Source organism: Diadema setosum, chromosome 5 (genome assembly GCF_964275005.1).
Source record: "Diadema setosum chromosome 5, eeDiaSeto1, whole genome shotgun sequence".
Taxonomy (NCBI): domain Eukaryota; kingdom Metazoa; phylum Echinodermata; class Echinoidea; order Diadematoida; family Diadematidae; genus Diadema; species Diadema setosum.
In genome coordinates, this window is record NC_092689.1 from 38,584,168 (window position 1) to 38,603,113 (window position 18,946).

At 40.8% G+C, this 18,946-nt stretch overlaps 2 protein-coding genes across 2 annotated transcripts in view; one reads left to right on the forward strand and one right to left on the reverse strand.

The window, feature by feature from the left end:
* The window catches only part of LOC140228902 (A disintegrin and metalloproteinase with thrombospondin motifs 3-like), a 52,220-nt gene extending 48,471 nt beyond the window's left edge, over nt 1-3,749 (forward strand). Inside the window, exons 15-16 of the mRNA XM_072309170.1 lie at nt 3,009-3,147; nt 3,625-3,749. Of these exons, the coding sequence (XP_072165271.1) occupies nt 3,009-3,147; nt 3,625-3,749 (264 nt within the window). The remainder of the gene's footprint in view (nt 1-3,008; nt 3,148-3,624) is intronic.
* Nucleotides 3,750-8,803: 5,054 nt separating this feature from the next.
* Nucleotides 8,804-18,946, reverse strand: part of LOC140228700 (protein transport protein Sec31A-like) — a 31,600-nt gene continuing 21,457 nt past the window's right edge. The window contains exons 15-22 of the mRNA XM_072308969.1: nt 18,416-18,564; nt 17,532-17,702; nt 16,864-16,983; nt 15,558-16,202; nt 15,233-15,412; nt 11,553-11,675; nt 10,282-10,353; nt 8,804-9,457 (exon numbers count right to left, since the gene is read on the reverse strand). Of these exons, the coding sequence (XP_072165070.1) occupies nt 9,278-9,457; nt 10,282-10,353; nt 11,553-11,675; nt 15,233-15,412; nt 15,558-16,202; nt 16,864-16,983; nt 17,532-17,702; nt 18,416-18,564 (1,640 nt within the window). The 3' untranslated portion in view covers nt 8,804-9,277. The remainder of the gene's footprint in view (nt 9,458-10,281; nt 10,354-11,552; nt 11,676-15,232; nt 15,413-15,557; nt 16,203-16,863; nt 16,984-17,531; nt 17,703-18,415; nt 18,565-18,946) is intronic.

An 18,946-nucleotide genomic window follows, 5' to 3' on the forward strand; every position in this document is an offset into this window, starting at 1 on the left:
TAATCTACAAGATTGTTTAGTTAAATTTTCAAAAAATTTGCATTTTCTATTTTAGATAAATTGATTATGCAAATATATACAAAAAACCACATTTTCGTCGGTAATTGGCTTATAAAAGCTTATGGAGTGCTGATTTTTGGTGTAAATATTCCTAGTGACATTCTTAACATTTGTGCGTTAAAAAAAATCAGTATCGAAATTAATTTCTTATGTTTTTTATTGTTTTATCAATATTTTATATATTTCCTTGTTTTTCGAACTTTTGTTTTTGTAGTTTTTTCAGCAGAATTTGTCATACAAATTTTTTAAAGCATAGTTATATTAAAATAAATTGATTTCAGCCATTAAAATTAAAAATATGAATTTTTATATGAATTAATTGAAAAAACACAATTTGTATTGACTTTGTACACAAAATCACGTTTTTGAGCAATTTTGGGGTTGACGAAAATTTTTTGAAGGGGCGTGGCTTCGGAACGGTATGCCCGGGCGCGACAAATTTGGTCTCAAAAGTTGTGCGAGACTTGAAATTAAAAGTCAGCTGGCGGCGAGGTCAAAAAAATTTGCGCGCCGGAATGGTCGCGGAATTCGTCGAGGGGGGGGGCATTATGCCCCCCCCCCCCCCCCCAGGTAAGTTAGGGTTAACGAACCTCTAGGTATAGGGACTTTGCGTGTTTCGGATTAACGACCCTCCGGAATAACGAACCTTCGGAATAACGAACAGCACCCCCTCCCCCTCACCCTCACCTACCCCCGATCAGAGCACCCCGAGACCCGCCATAATTAAACATGAGATTTCGGTCATTAATGTCTTTACAGCACCAACTTTTTCGGTTCGACAGAAGTAAAAAAAAAAAAAAAAAAAAAAAAAAAAAAAAAAAAATCAAGAGAATAGAGACTCTGAGGGTTCAAACCCCTCCCCCCTCCTCGTCGGCGGAGGGGGGGGGGGGATTCATTTTAACAAATTAGGATCGAATCACCATAAATATACTATCTGCCAAGTTTGGTGAAAATCCGTCAAAGATTTTACAAGACTATGCAGAAAATGTGGAAAATCCCCTTCCTCCCCCTCACACTCCTTATCAGGGCACTCCTGGACCCGTCATAATCAAACCTAAAATTTTAGTAACTATATTGTCTTCATATAACGTAGTTCCATATTCTTAGGTTCAACAGAAGAAGATTACAAATTCCAGAGTTTAGGGACCTGAAACTTCAACTCCTCCCCCCCCCCCCCCCCCCCCCTCCTTGGCGGTGGGAGGGGGTGGGGCTCATTTTACCATATAAGATCATATCACCGTAAAGATGGTATCTGCCAAGTTTGGTGAAAATCCTTCTTGAGAATTATCAAGAAGATGCAGTAAATGTGGACAATCCCCCTCCTCTCCATCACTTCCCCTCCCCCACCCCCAATCAGGGCACCCCTGGATCCGCCATAATCAAACATGAAATTTCAGTCATTAATGTCCTCAAGGCACTAACTTAGCTTTATCTTTTTTTTTTTCCGACAGAAAAAGATTTAAAACAATCCAGAGTTTAGGGACTCTGAGGCTTCAACTCTCTCCCCCCCCCCCCCTTTTCGGCCGGGGGTGGGGGGGGGGGGGAGGATTGGGGGCTAATTTCAATTCATAAAGATCATATCACCGTAATGAGGCTATCTGACAAGTTTAGTGAAAATCTGTCCTAGACTTTTCAAGAAGATACTGACAATGTAGAACATCCCTCTCCTCCCCTCATCCCCCCCCCCCCCGCGATCCGGACGCCCCTGGATCCGTCATAATCAAACATGCAATTTCAGTCATTAATGTCTACATAGCTCTAGTTTAGGGACTCTGATGATTCAATTTGAAGACTCCTCCCCACTTATGGCCCCGTGCCCTGCCTCCCTAGATCTGCCATTAAACGTGAACTCCTGTCATCAATCTTATTTGGTTATATAATACAAGAAGAATTTTGATAATACCGTAGTTCTGGGACTTTGAATCCCCCTCCCCTTTTTCGGGGGGGGGGGGGGCTGGCTACTATATAAACAAATTGAGATCCCATTGCCATAATCGTGCTACCTGCCAATTTTGTTTAAAATCTGTCAAGGATTTCATTAAGAAAATCTAAATGGCGGAAGTTCATGGGCAGTTCTGATATGGAGTTTATCTACTATCTTTATACACAATATCGCTAAAGTAAATGATTTGCACATTTCCCGGCGACGTTTTGCACATTTCCCGGCAAAATTGAACTTTTGCACATTTCCCGGCGTCACGTTTGCACATTTCCCGTTGATGAAATTTGCACATTTCCCGGCGAGACGTTTGCACATTTCCCGGCGTTTGCACATTTCCTGGCAAGACGTTTGCACATTTCCCGGCGTTTGCACATTTCCCGGCGAGACGTTTGCACAATTCCCGGCGTTTGCACATTTCCCGGCGTTTGCACATTTCCCGGCTCCACAGTCCCCCAGGACCACTCTTACTACCATAATTCCTCTTGCAGGCTGTCTTGTCATCTTCACAGATAAAAGTTTGATTGGTTCTCAAACCTATAGAATCCTTTCCATGCAGCATCACGTGTCTTCGTAGAAAAAGAATGCAACAAATTGATTTGAATTATGACCTGATGGGAAGACGATTATGAGAAAAATGCTTCAAGATTTTAATCCATATCATGTTTCAGTGTCCGAGTGAAACGAAAGACTCCTTACACAGAAACTGCTTAAGAAGTATATTTAAAAAAAGCTCGAGAAGATACCATAAGTGTTTTTTTTTTTTGTTTTTTGTTTTTTGCTTTTGATTTTTGCTTTCTTCACTATCAATGACAGAGATATTGTATCGCATGTTTAAAAAAAAACAAACAACTTAGGCAACGAACAAAGTGTTAAGGGCAAACTTTTAATGATTATTTTCAATGCGATGTTTATATTCGTGTTCTCGCTACTATGAGGACAGTAAAAATTAGCCTACCAAGTGGGGAACTTGCATTATTCTGTGTGCATTTACCTGTACAAACGACAGTGTTCCGTAACATGTGGACCGGGAGTCAAACAACGGAACGTCACGTGTATCGTGCCCGAAGGCGCCCTCGAAGTGGACTACGAATGTACGGGGTTGCAGCCACCCAGTACAAAGTCGTGTCAGAAGGATGCATGTCCCGGTAAGAAGACATGAGTTACAAACGAAAGGATAGGCCCTCCTCCCCTACCCCTTGATATGTGACGTATCTTGGGGGGGGGGGTCGGTTTTGTGCTTTGTGTGTGTTCCTGTGTCTGATGAGTTTAACAGTGTGTGTGTGGAGGGTGATTCGTAGGGTTGTATATACAATGTATTTCAGAGTGTGGGATGGACGGGTGGGAAGGGATAAGGGCTACCATTGCTTTTTATGTGTATATGTGGTCAGTTGTTTTTTCAGTTTCGATTGTTTTTCGGTCTTTTTTTATTTTTCAAAATTACCTGTTTAACTTGCAGCTCGTCAGTTGTACTCAAGACTTAACTACCCTCTACCTTTATATAAATTGATATAATATGAAACCCCGTTACAAATGCATACGCTAAATTCTAGATGTACAAAACTGTGGTTTGACTAATACTTACACAATCAAACTCCGTTTTGTCTCTCGATGTCCTCTTGCAGTAAACGAGTGCGTACCACAGGACAGTTTACTATGCGAAGAGTCAAGTTTTGAGACGTTCTGCAATTTCCCCGGGTACAGCAAAGTGTGCTGTAGGACGTGCGACGACAAAAGGAAAAGGCGCTGAATGTTGGAAGTATACGAGACGTGTCATGTTCATGGACTAGTCACCCGTCTTCCTTTGACCTGTACGAGGAAAATGAACAAGCTCATTGCACCGTGAAATGGTCTCTAAGTGGTTTTATTGGCATTTATACAAAAACCAAGGCTGTAAAATAATATGTTATTATACTTACCTAAAATGTGCTATTCGATCCGATAGTTCTGTGCAGTGAAAGGAATGGAGTCATTTCAAATTTCCTGTGTGGTTGTATGATTATGGTCAGATAATGGAAATTTGCCACGAAGAGGAGAATGTGGTTGTCATAGAATTCGTACATTACGAGATGACAAAAATAAATAAAGGATTTGAAGAAGGCAAGCGACACGATGATTTGAATGATGTTAGGTATCATTTTGCATTCATTCTCATTGTAATCTAAACCTGGAATATCAACTGTACTCAGGGTCAGCTGTAGGTGAAAAAAGACCCTTCAATGGGAATGTACATAGCAATTCCTCTTTCTGTATAGCTCAAAGTTATTATATAAATTTAAAAGTTTAATATCAACACGATTAGATTTTGTCCATTTCAGTTCTCAGAAATCTTTTAATGATTGAACGAATCTTTAATGGCGGAAGAAATTCTTCATGAAAGAGGCGTGGCCTGTGATACTAAATATTGGATACGGAACCAAGAAATTTATTGTCCCCTGTGAAACTAAAATATACAGTAGAATTTTGTCACTGGAAAGCAAATCTAAACGCCGGTAATAGCAACCGTTCTGATCCCCTTCAAATGCTGCAACAGTGAAGAACTGTATAATTGCTGGTGTCTCAGAGACTATAATGTCGTAAATATGTTTATGAGGGGTTAGATTACACTTACAGCAAAGCTAAATGTCATGTTCTCTCAGGAATGTTTACAAGTTCACAATATTACTCGCCCCCCCCCCCCCCCAATATGGTGGGCACTGTACATAGACATAGTGTAAGCACAACTGAGAGTCCCGTATCGGGAACGGATTACTTGGTATACGATGAAATTACCTTATCCTATACACTTGAAAATTTATTACATTTTTATCAACATTCATCGTGTTGCGGCCATACATTTTTTTATTGTAAATACCGTAGTTGGTGGTTGTATATTATCCTACAATGGACCAATTGCTCAGGTTAAATCATGTGCACACACGAGCATGATCGAGATGATCACAATTTTTATTTATTTATTTTTATTTTATACTGATTTTTTTTTAACTGTAATTTCATACCGTATTTACTTCATCTATTTTAACGAGATTTTGTTATACATGTAATAAGAAAATCTCACCGTCCCGACTATCCCGTTATTACGTGGTTCACTTTTTCTTTTTTTATATATATTTTGTTTGGAAGAAAGAGCTTTATTGCACAGATTTCGAAATTTTACAGTGTTTGATCTTAATCCAAGCTATTACCATTTCCTGTTCCCATTGAACCTCTGTTCTTTATACAATCTGTTAAGTGTTTTTAAATATCAGGAATGTGAATGGTTGGGGACTCGCCAAATTGTTCGAGCAAAACACCAATACATGTGTACAAGATGTATCAGATACGCTGTATAAAATCCAATGACTAGGATGATGGTATTTGAAATTGGCTTTAATCGAAAGTGTCAAGTGTTTTGATGAGATGCAAGCATTTGGTAAAACCGATAAGAATATCGATCTACAAGGAGAAGTTAATAAAGTTGTTTATCCTGAGTAAGTTAAGAAACTACAGTGTAAGTGAAATATTGTCATGAAATGGTTGTATGATGTTAAATGCGATTAAACACCTTCGTAAAACATTTTGATAAACATGTGTTTACAAAATTATCGTTCTTCTAAGCGAAAGCATCTGCGTATCTCACACTGAATTTAAATGAAGAGAGGATACACATGCCTATACGACTCTCCCAGTTAACAAATCACACACTCTAACATTCACAACAGCAGAAACAAACGTTTCACTACTAACTAGCAACATACTTAGTACACAACGCACACACACACGCGCATCTCTGGCACATTTCTACTTTTTCTGCAGCAATTTTGTTCCATACCAACAGCCCCGTTTGCTGCTGTTAATAGGTAGTGATACAACTATAAACTTCACAGCTGGTTAGATGGTAGCACATGTGACGCACAATCTTCACGTGCCATACGTGACATTCCTAGCCAAACTTGTAATTGTCAATGAAATCAATTCATCGACATGAAAAAAAGCTTGAGTACATCAGAATTATTAAAGCAGAAGGCAGTACTATTTGCTTTTGTCAGCAGAAGACATATACATGATAATCCATCATGACCTGTTTCTCTCCCTATTTTTTTCTCTCAATTACTGTTTGACTATCAAATGCAGACACAAACACACACACGCACACAGCACAGTGTGATACTAGGACACAGAAATGAAAAAAAAAAAGAATACACAGACACAACTGATATATATCATACACTTTACCAAGAGTTCATGTTTATTTTCATCACTCTATTCATATCTGGATATAAAGTCACAGTGAATCAGGTGCTCTCCCTGTGCCAATCCACAGAAGATGTACATGAGCACAATTATAAAATATCTGCATTTATTGTATTAAAATGATGAATTTTACATAGCGTCATCTTTGCTCTGCTAGCATGAATTAAACTATTTCTGCCAACCAAGCTTCTCATTTTATGATCATAATGTCGCTCTACACATGCGATCACATTTCAAAAATTTTTTTATGAGTTTCTTTCTCTCTCACTTTCTTTTTCTCTCTCTCTCTCCCTCTCTTCTCTCTTCACCCACACACACACACACACACAATATTGTTACACAAACTGTGATACAATAGGCTTCTGACACACATGATGATAGCTGATACTATGTGTGTATAGGCTTGATTGACGCAGATAATCTGCCTTTGCTTTTCACATTATTTACAACCCCTACCCCACTGCGCGTCACGTCGTACATCATCATGTAAAATTTGTTGTCGTTGTTCAAACCTCTGCATGTTACTTTCGTAATGCTGCTCGTTTGCTGGAATCAAGTTCAAATGTTTTAACAATCGAACCAGCCAACAGAAATTTCACTTACTCCAATTGCCCTCCCCCCCCCCCTCAACTTTGCAGATACAACAAAGAAGAGGCTATTTTGCTGTTGAATGAAAATAAGAAATAAGTGATACACAGAACTCACTCAACATCACGTCATGTAAACCTCACATGATGAGTGAACCTCTCCAAATTCTAAGCTCACCAATCCTGTTTCACTAGGTTTATACTAATCGCCTCCAAATAAATATAACATTTCCATGACCTACTGCACGTCCAACGAACACAAAAAAGAACAAAACAGCCTGCCTCTACATTTCAACGTAAAGAAATACCTATCAAGGAACATCTGATATAGATATTCTACAATAATGTACTCTTTAATTCTAAACTTTGTAATGAATTGCCTTTGAATTTCAATATCTTGGACATATCTACTAATGTTGGCAAATAATTAGTTAGTGATACAGTCTCTGACTGCTTTTTCACTTCTTCATCACAACTTTAATGCAATATGTAGGCAAAAAAAAAAATCATATGAAAAATAAAACATCAAAGATATGCCACACAGTATAAGACAATAGTTCTATGACATGCACAAGTCGACATAAGCTACACAAAACAATGTCTACTCTAAATGCTAACAGACCATAGTCGTTGACACACAGTATGTGATGCATGTGCGCATACTATTTGGCAAGTATTCAAAATTCTTCGAACAATGTCACAATCATACATTTGAATTCCATATACATATCATCCTTTTCTTTTTGTTTGTTGCATATTGTTGGAATGAGGCCTCCAGGAAATTGCGGGAAATCCTTTCAAAAACCTCGTAAACCACAGACTCTTGATACTGCAAAGGATAACGTCATCCCGCGTTTGGTAAAGAGGTGTTTTGACAGGAGAGCTGCTCATCCCGTAAACCCATGACCCGCTGCATTAAGACATTATGGGACACACAACTCTGGGAAACATGAATGTCCCCATCTCAGGAATGGTTGTTACTGCATCAGAACCAACAGCACTACCAATGTAGACGGGTATTTATCGGCAGTGCACATTTGAGAAGACAATGGAGGCTACACAGGGAAAAGAAGGAACACAATATGACCATTTTTCCTCCTCCGCCACTACACATGACATAAGATTCTCATAACTTCAATACTGCCATTGCTCGTTGTTACTGCAAATTTTTCCAGTAGTTTCATTCATGGTACATGGAGTTCCCAAGCTGCTGTGCAGCCTGATACTTCAGCAGCTCTAGAAAATCTAGATGTTTTCACTCACATTACAATTCTTGCTACTGAGAATACAGGCATGCACACAATGGTGTTGTTTGCTGGGGAAAAACCCATTGAGACCATGTATCATCTGACTTGTGGAATAACTGCTGAACTTTGACCTTGTGTGGAACCCCCGAGCCAACCCTTCCTTCCACCATTGCACCTATCATCTGAACCTGGCGTTACCCCCGCCAGTGTTCATATGCTGGTCTACAATAACCATCACTTCAACTTGGCATTTTCACATTCTACTATCGGTAACTAATAAACATAGCCACTCTGTGTAGTCCCAATGTGTTCTCAAACATAGCCACTGTCAGATGACAACTCCGTTTCAGATCTTGGTAAGCCTCCTACATCACGCAGAACACAGCTTAAGTTTGGAATGCAAATAAAAACATCTACTGAGGCAGGCCCACAAAAAAGGGGGGAAGAAACAGATACAGCACAAACTGCCACAAACAAAAAAAGATCATGCACAGAGATTCTACTCCCATCCAGACATAAATAATAATCTATTAGCAATGTGATCCACTCTTTTCATCCTTGACCTTGGAAGCAATATCAAATCCTCTGTATCTTTGGGGAGATCACCAGCATCTGGTAGCAAATGAAGGAAAACAAATGGCAGAGGGCACTTTGCGCCCATCTACACTCCAGAATGAGAAATTCCTAAGAAAAGACGCTATGGCTAACTACAAAAACAAAAATGTATAATCCTATCGACACACTCTTTCAGTCAAATAATACACTTTGAAATGAGAAGAATTGTAAAAATCATTCTAGCATTTTCTTGAAAAAGCAAAACTGTCTCTCAAAACACTTGGAATTATTCTTCCCTGAAAATGGCACAAGAGCAAAGATGCCACAATGAGAGAGAGAAAAAAATGGATGTCACTGATGCCATTGTCCATGCTTTGGAAGCTGGAACTGAGTGAACCCGCCACTTGCACATCACACATCGTCTGTTTGCTTTCGTCAAAGCCCAACTGAGTCAAGCTCTCCTTCAGGGATATTGGTTGCAGATTCACCAGGGTAATGTCCAACAAACTACCTCTACACAAATGTCCTTCAGACGGGCCGTTCGTCGCAGAAGGTTGGCAGTGGTGATTCACAAACAAGGGAGAAGACTGGGACCAGGGGGATAAAGGGGCCGAAGGGGAGGGGAAGGGAAGGGAAGGGGTTGTGCCTAGCTGCGATCACACTCGAAGCTGCGTGGCCAGCTGCATGAGCACCTTGAGTCCCGGCATGAAGGCACTGATCTCGGAGAAGTTGCCGCTGGTGACGAGGCGGGTGTGGACGGCCAGGCCGTGCTGGTAGTTGTAGGCCGAGATGGCCTGGGCGATTTCGTGCAGGCCCTGGAGTATCATGGCAGACACCTGGTCCAGTGCAAACACAGACAAGAAGAAATTAATGACAACTCAGCAACATTATGACAGCCTACAAAATGCCATCTACTGGCCATGAGCAGCACGTCTACCACTTCATTCAAATGGTAAAATTTCTGGTGCGTCTGCACAAAATTTTTACAGGCATTGAACAAGTGTTGACATTTGCGAGAAACTGGTGGAAACACTCCTTTTTTGTATCACGAACCATGCAAACACACACTTGGAACTGGTGTAGTTTGTGTCAGCATGACTTATACACTTGTGTTGGCACGCCTCAGCCATATCAATATATTTCAGAATCTTTTCAAAAGATCTCATCCCTTGTGCTCAAGGTAAGATTAATGCTCATGAAAAACTAAACTGGTGAGAAGAACTACTAATCCTCCTCCTTGTTGCAGGAGTATTTGTCATAATAACATCTAAATGTCAGACAGATCAATAGTATCCACAGATAGGCTCATCATCTGTCCTCCAATATCAGTCCTATGATCCCCCCCCCCCCCAAAAAAAAAATGTCTTTCAAAGAAAGACAACAGAGTGTGTACATTACACCGCAAAAGTGGCCATTTTCATGTGGGGAACTTTTGTGCATTTTGCGCGACCAAAAACTAGCGCAAAAATAAAAGCATGCAAATATTTTTGCTAGTTATACGTACCGCTATGTAATGTCTTGATTACATGGAACTAAAAACAAGGCAATTACATCTAAAAATTCATATTACTCAGCAATGCACAAAAAATTACTCATGCAAAAATATCTTCTTTACAGTACATTATGTTCATTGTACAAAATAGATGTTGCCAAAACTCACCTTTCCTTCCCTCAGTTTATCATACAGAACTTCCAGCTTTTTGTGAACATCATCCAGTTTCCTCTTCATTTGCTGTAAAAGAATTAAATAAATACATTTATACATAATTATTTTACAACAAGCAAACTCAAGTCCTGTGTGTTGGAAATCAACAGGGGAAAACATAGAAAGTATAGATGCTAGATTCTTCAAATGCCATGCTTTGATTTTTGTTCCTGTTAAAGGACAAGACTTGCATGCAATAATTCATTGCTCAATACTACAGTGCAAATATCCCTATCCTAAACTGATGAATCCATCAGTTCACGAAAGCAACTAGAAAGTTCCACTTGTCGAAGATAAGAAGGGGTACTGCTAGCAAAATTTCAAGTAAACTGGGTATTTCCCAACTTTTCACAGAAGGATACCGTGGACAAATTTATTGCTTCACATCACTTCATGGAGTTTCAGCCCAATGAGGAAAAGAAGTACAGCTAAAGCAAACTTTAAATGTTGATTTGGGGGGGGGGGGGGGCATGTACAGAGCAAAGAAGTGGTAGATCACCATCTTTGAATCTCATTTTTGACATGCCATGATTGAATGATTTGACTCTCTGACTGATTCACTGACTTGGGGAGCTCTTGATGTTCAGCAGGCGTGTAAAACAGATGATACAATGCACTACCAAACTTATAAGACATCAAAAGGAAACCCAATGACTTCTTCAATTCTTATCCTTCTGGAAAACTGAAGTTAATCGAGAAAACACACCCTCTAAAAAAACTCTCAATGACAATATGGTCTATGAATTTAATCAGGGTAGCTTCTTCAGTGCTAGCACTGTTCTTCCAGACAGCCCTGCCTATATCATCACCCCAGCATTGCCAGATACTCAGTTTCTACACCTGGGTCGAGAGGGACATGGTGGGTAAAAACATCTCGTCTACTGACTTCAGCACTCAACAGCACTCAAATTCAGGACCTCCATTTCAAAGTAACAAGAGTCTTATCCACTATACCACACTGCCCCTATGATAAACTATACATTCATACATATACACATATCTAAATATCACATTTCTAGGAGGGACAGGGGTGTGAGAGTACTTGCAGAAAAAAAAAAAAATCTGAAAATCATGAAAAAAAAAATGTCTGAAGTGCATTAAAGTGGGAGCATTTCAATGCATTTGAATTGCCAAAAAGTCTGAAAAGTGGGTTGTGGGCAGAGTAATAAAATCTGAAATCAGATTAAACTCTGAACTCTCAAATTCCAAGAGGGGGTGTGACTCACCGCATTGACAGAGGGCGAGGCGCTGCACCTCTGTGCCAGGGAGTTGAAGGTGTCACAGAGGACCTGATGCTCCCCAGGGATTGGGGCTTTGGGCTTCTCCTTTGCAGGCTGGGCTGGGGCAGTCTGTGGTGGGGAGAGTGTAGAGTGTCAGTCACATGATAGGAGATGCATATAAGCATTAGAAGCAATGAAAGACTGTCATGTGATGCACTGTACACCCATTCATTATTCACTGTCATTGAGGGACAACGCCTCATATCTTATCTTCAATGTGAAAATGATTCACTGCTATGTTGTCCCATATGTGACCGCCCTACTCAAAACCCACAAAAAGTAGCGAAAATGAATGTTCACTTTTCTGTATAGTTTCAAAGAGTAAGGTCTAAGCTTTAAAACAATATATAACTTGATAAAATTCGGCCATCGTAACCCATTCAAAACAAGAGACCCGTGGGTCTAGCGCTCACCTGAGTATCGCAAGTTCACCTTTCACGCAGTCACTAATCTAAATTATTCACAGCTCTACTAAAATTTGACCAGGCATTCTCAAGTAGAAGATGAAAATGTACAATAAGGGCCCAAATTTTTTAAGATTCCTTAATTTGGGGGGATTGGGGCCCCCTGGGACCCTCTGGGTGAGGCATGGTGCCCATTTTGATAAATTGAGATCCTGACCCCCTAGGGATGCTACCTTCCAAGTTTAACGAAAATCCATCATGAGGTTTTCAGGAAGAAGATGAAAATGTACAATTCAGGCCCCCATTGGGACCTTCCCAAACCCCCCCCCCCCCCTGCCCCCAAGAGGGGCACCCCTGGATCTGCTATGAACAAACTTGAAACTACAGTCATTAATGTGCTCACTCAAAGTATTATCTTAGCTCTATAACTTCTGATTCTAGAGAAGATTTTTAAAGATTCCTTCATTTGGGGGGATTTGGGCCCCCCTGGGGCCCCTGGGTGGGGCATGGTGCCCATTTTAACAAATTGAGATCCTAACCCCCTAGGGATGCTACCTGCCAAGTTTGGTGAAAATTGGTTATGAGGTTCTCAAGAAGAAGATGAAAATGTACAATTTAGGCCCCATTAGGACCCCTCCCCACCCCCTCCCCTGGGTCCCAAGGGGGGCACCCCTGATTCTGCCATGAACAAACTTGAAACTACAGTCATCAACGTACTAAGTCATAGTATTAACTTAGCTCTATCACTGTTGGTTCTAGAGAAGAAGATTTTTACAGATTCCTTAATTTTGGGGGGTTTGGGCCCCCCTGGGGGCCCCCCGGGTGGGGCATGGTGCCCATTTTAACAAATTGAGTTCCTAACCCCCTAGGAATGCTACCTGCCAAGTTTGATGAAAATCGGTCTTGGGGTTTTCAAGAAGAAGATGAAAATGTAAAAAGTTTACGCACGACGCACGACGGACGACGCACGACGGACGCCGGACGAAGGGCGATCGCAATAGCTCACTTGAGCCTTTGGCTCAGGTGAGCTAAAAATGATTGAAATAGAGAGAGTTAGGAGGTGCAGTTTCACAGAAAAGGAAAAAAGGAGGATTTGAAGTTTCAGGGCCCTGTTTTATGAAGAGTTAAAATCGATTATATAGTTGATTTCAACTGTAAGTCTATGGCAGCCTGTGTGGTAAGGAAATTTAAAATCGATTTTCTCTTTTGACAAAACGGGGCCCAGGTCACTCAGGTGCTCTGTGCTATTAATGAAAAGCACAGTGAAAGCAGCATCTGTCCAAAAAAAAAAATATGATCAAGAAAATTGCTAACATCTTGATTTTTGTTTTGTTTTACACCGCCAAACTTTGACCAAAGGTAAAGAAGAGATTACTCTCCCAGGTAAGACAAACCTTGAAAATTTGGGTCGGTCAACCCAAATGACTATGCAACTGATTGACAAATTGCCCTACATCGACGTAAATAAGCACTGAATTGATCAGTGTTTTAGTAGTAGCCATGATAAAAAATCATGGGCGTACATACTCGAGCAGGATTCGAACCTACGACCTCCTGATCACCGGACAGGCGTCATCTCCACTAGACCACCGAGCTTTCGCCCGACAGCAAGTGTTGGTTCTAATCCTTATAGCATGCAGCGGGTACTGCTTTGTTATTCAAATTCATGACATTCTTCCGTCGAGATGTTTTCATTGCAACTGATTGACAAATTGCCCTACATCGACGTAAATAAGCACTGAATTGATCAGTGTTTTAGTAGTAGCCATGATAAAAAATCATGGGCGTACATACTCGAGCAGGATTCGAACCTACGACCTCCTGATCACCGGACAGGCGTCATCTCCACTAGACCACCGAGCTTTCGCCCGACAGCAAGTGTTGGTTCTAATCCTTATAGCATGCAGCGGGTACTGCTTTGTTATTCAAATTCATGACATTCTTCCGTCGAGATGTTTTCATTGCAACTGATTGACAAATTGCCCTACATCGACGTAAATAAGCACTGAATTGATCAGTGTTTTAGTAGTAGCCATGATAAAAAATCATGGGCGTACATACTCGAGCAGGATGACGTGAAAGTTTGGCAAAGTTCAGAATACGCTGCAAGTATACCTTACAACGATGATCAAGGCAAATAGACGAAAATATTCCTTAAAATGGTATTACATGATTTGAAAGAAACTAAGGAATACTGACATTCACTCAAGAAAATCAGAGAAATTTCTGAAATCTTGCAGGAAGATATTTGTATGCCATGTGCATCTCAATACCTGGTAGGTAAAATCAATTCTTAAAGGACAAGTTCACCTTCACTAACATCAAGATTGAGAGAATGCAGCAATATTAGTAGAACACATCAGTGAAAGTTTGAGGAAAATTGGACAATCGAAGCAAAAGTTATGAATTTTCAAAACTTTTGTGTTGGAACCGCTGGATGAGGAGACTGCTAAGGCTCGTGATGTCACATGAGTACAACAGTATAAAGAAAATGTAAAGAAAATTCAACATATTTTCACTTTTTTCGCATAATAAAAGAGCACTTGACTTACCTCTTTCTAAATGCAATGGGAATAATATTACCCATAACATATGTCAGTAACAAGTCAAGGGAATGAGTACTTTTTTCAAAAGATGAAATTTTGTGAAATTCTCTTTATATTTTCCTTATATTGTTGTACGTATGTGACATCACACACTGCAGTAGTCTTCTAATCCAGCGGTGACTACACAAAAACTTCAAAAATTCATAACTTTTGAACGGATTGTCCGATTTTCCTCAAACTTTCAATGATGTGTTCTACTAATATTGCTACATTCTCTCAATCCTTATGTTAATGAAGGTGAACTTGTCCTTTAAGTCAGGAGGGCTTTGGCATTCTATACAGGATGTGGAGGTGTATTTCAGTTTGCAAGGTGATTCCTGCAGAATCAGGGATACCAAGTACTTGGTCACTCTCCAGCGTACTTGCGGAAAGCAGGCACAATATTTTGTTGTAACCATTAGCAATCCACTTTTAGTTAGCGTACAGCATTGCTTGCTGCATTCACTGTAGATAATATAATGGATAGCAAAGAAACACCAATGCTGTCAAAGTTGCCACCAAATGACTGACATGATAGTTTGCTACAAGATGGTAAGCTCTGAGCCCAGGGTTAGCATGCAGACAATTCAAAAGCATCCAACTCATGAAGAGGTTAGTATGAAACGCCACCACTCACTTCTTGCTGTACCTTGGGCTGCGGCGGTGCATACTGCGGCTGCTGCTGCGGTGGACGCTGCTGGTAGCCCACTGGCTGTGGTCCTCCTCCGTAGGGCTGGGCTGTGGGCTGCTGCTCTTCCGCTGGCACACCTGCTATGGGTGCTGTGATGGGCTGGGGAGGCACATACGCTGTTGGTTGCTAACAAGGGAAAAATCAAGGGGAAAAAATCAATCCATAGCGTCTGTGCCATAACATTGATGAACAGGTGATCATCCTTAGGTAATGTCTAGTCTGTACTACAAATCTATGAGAAAGAGCAACACTGGAGAACACAGTAACTTACTGCTTTGGGTTTAAGGACCGGAGGATCATTCCACGCCCTGGAGGGGTCATTGACTTCAACTCCCTGGCCACCTGAGGGCTGTGGTGCACTGTACATTGAAGAGGGAGTGGACACTGGCTGGGTGGGCTGCGGGGCAGAGTAGCCACTCAGTCCGGGGGTTGGTGCTGCCTGGGAGATGGCTGGGTTCTGCGCGCTGTAGTCCATGGGGTTATAGAAGTTGCCCGTCGGCTGGCCCGTGGTGGGGACGTTGGATTGGCCGTAGAACTGATGTGGCTGGCCATACGATGACGAGGTCTGGTCTGGTTGCTGACTACCATACTGGCCCGCCGCCCCAGCGGTAGCACTGGTGCCTGCATAATACTGCTGCATGCCGGTCTGGGGGTACGAAGGGTAGTGCCTCGGGCCCCCCATGCTGGCCCTCATAGGGGACTGTGCAGAGGATACGCCCCCTGCTGCTGAGGTCTGGGTTGCCGTGTAGCCAGCCTGGCCCGTGCTCTGCTGCCCCTGCCCTGGCTGCTGCGGCTGCTGCTGCTGTCCGCGGGCATATGCCTGGCTGCCGTAGGCCGTCTTCTGTGCTCTGGAACTGACCTGTGAATTGTAGAAGGAACTGCTCGATACTGTGGTCGTTTGGAAGGAATTTGTTCCCTGGAGAGTTGGGAGATACAGGCATGGCAGGAGGACCATTGGATGCATGTGTGTATGAGTCAGTCAATGTTGGGTTAGGCATCACATGGTTGGACACATGCAAAGTCCACAAAATATCACTAATTGTCACCAGTACGTTGCGATAACACCGTCACAGAAAAAGTTTAAGATTGCACAATCTTCTGACTTCAGGAGAAAATTTCTCTTGGAAGCTTCACTCAAAGAAACATTTGCAATGCATCTCTCTACAATCATCTTTTATTTCCTAGCTAGTGAACTAGAAACTTACAGTGGCAGTGGAAACTGACATGAAATGGCATACACATCTTAAATAGCCAATGAAAACATGACATTATATTGCCGGGAGAAGAATTTTGAACAAGTTCTACACTTAAATTTGTCACAAAGATTGCCGACTACAGTTAGTACCTGCTATGTATGTGAAGAAAATGTTTACACAGTCAAAAAGAGCTCTTCACACGGCTTTTTAAATGGAAGGTTGAAGACTGAAGAGGGGAATGTGTAGCTTCACTAGAGGATATAATGAAGGCCTATCTTTTAAGCTTTTCTTTCATTATGTTCTGACTCAATTAGGTCAAGCAAAGTCATAACACAAACACACACACACACACAATGGACAAATGAAGAACAAAGAACGTACCAGTGTAGATGCTGGTTGAGCAGGTTGAGCTGCAACATTCATTTGTTTCCATGGTGACTGTGTTGCTGCGTCACTTCCCTGTGCCTTGTACAGTCTGTCTCTGAGCTCGAGAATCTTTGACTGCATAGAACAGAAACAAGATCACATTGAAACAAATGGTCAGTTGCCAGGAAATAAAAGAGTAAGACCCCCCAGTCTGATGATATCTGAGAAACAATGGTCACAAAGTCAAAGTGTTTAACTCCGTTACCAGCTATCTCTGTGCTTTTATCTGATCCTTGCATTGGCTACACAAATAGAATTCTCTAAAGATTGCATTGCTTATATGCAAACATGGTTTACCTCTGCATTTATTCAAACCATTGATATTAAAGACTACTCATATATAAAAATGTTTTAGAAATTTTTGTCTTGTACAACAGCAGCAATACTTTGGTGATCAAAATTTGCAATAATGTTCAATCATTTAAATATCAATTAGAAGGGTAAACATGTAGTACAATATATTTTTTGTAAACATATGAATATAATGTAATGTTTAAGAATAATCATTGTAAGTGTGGTCCTGAATAGGACCTACTCAATCTCGACGTTTTGGTGAGCATTATCTTACCATCCTCAGGAAAATGTAAGAATATGCTTAGATATGATTATGAGGTAACATTCACCTCTTGAGACTGCCCAAGGTAATTCATCGCCGTGGCCAGGTTACCCTGCGACGCCAACAGGTGGGCGTACTCTGTTAGCCTTGTAGCCAGAATCGGTGACTGAATTTCAGGGGTGTATCCGAGCTTGAGCTCGATGGCTTTCCTCAGGATTACAACTTTCTCGACCAGGTCCTGTGAAAGGAAGAAGAGGGCGAATATGAAGTGTGTCTCAAATAGAATCAATAAAACATGACAAGGAATATGGCCGTCATATTGCCAAACAACATAGCTCAGTTCCTGACTGGGCCATTAGACTATGAGTGCGTGACTGTAGCTCAGATATTGCAGTACTGCAGTTGGAAATACACTGGAAACTTCATTGCTGCTTCCTCATTAAAAAAAAAATTTGATGATATCGATGTTTGTTCATTTGAGCTGACTCTGATGGGGACATCAAAATTTTTCACTTGAACGCATACAGAAAAATTAAGCAACACGCAAGTTTGGCACAGGAAAGATCCATTCAACTTTTATGAAATGGGATTTCCATAGTGAAACAAGCCACAAAAAATCAGATACCCAGACAAAGCACCTCGAATTGACATCTACAGACACCAGATAAATTTTAACATACTTTTTGCTTGTCACACTTTGCTCTTGTTTTATCAATGTCAAGCAGTCAACTTGAAAATGTGCAGATTTGTTGCTTTTACATGAGCCTTCAATGAATAAAACTTAACAAGAAAGACAAATAAAATAAAAGATGCTTGTTTGGTTTTGTTTTGTTTGTTTGCTTGCTTGTTTGTTGTTTTTTGTTTGTTCTTTGTTTGTTTGTTTTTTTACTAACTCTCGCTCACTTATAGTCACCCCTAAAACTCATAGACTTACATTCAGGTGTTTCTTACCTGTAGTGACAGGGGTGAGTTAGGTGAATGATTGACTTGGGCCCAGCATGACACCAGTTTATCGACATTGCCAGAACATATGTAGCATAGACATGCCTGGGGTGCCATCTTTCCATTTCCTTCTGTCTCTAACCTTTGACCCAGGGCATCTAAGAATAAAAATAACAAAGCAATATTCACCAGATAAGGCTAAAAGTGCAAGAAAAGATACATAAAATGGAGAGAGAAAAAAACAAAACAACAACAACAACAACATTGTATCTTCATATGAGATGGGTGGGGAAATAGTATTCATTTCGTCATTCAATCTTTATTCTTTGCAATCAAATACAGACCTGGGCTTTACTACAATGTAAGATTTGCTACATAAATAATATACAGTGACATGAACTATTGTAGCAAAGAACATAAAATCTCAAAATTATCAACAACAACAAAATTGTGGCTTGGGCTTTAATTTCAGTAGCTGCTACTTTTGGGAATAATTGTTTTATGCAACAAAGCCCCAAAATGGCAATCAGCATAGAGAAA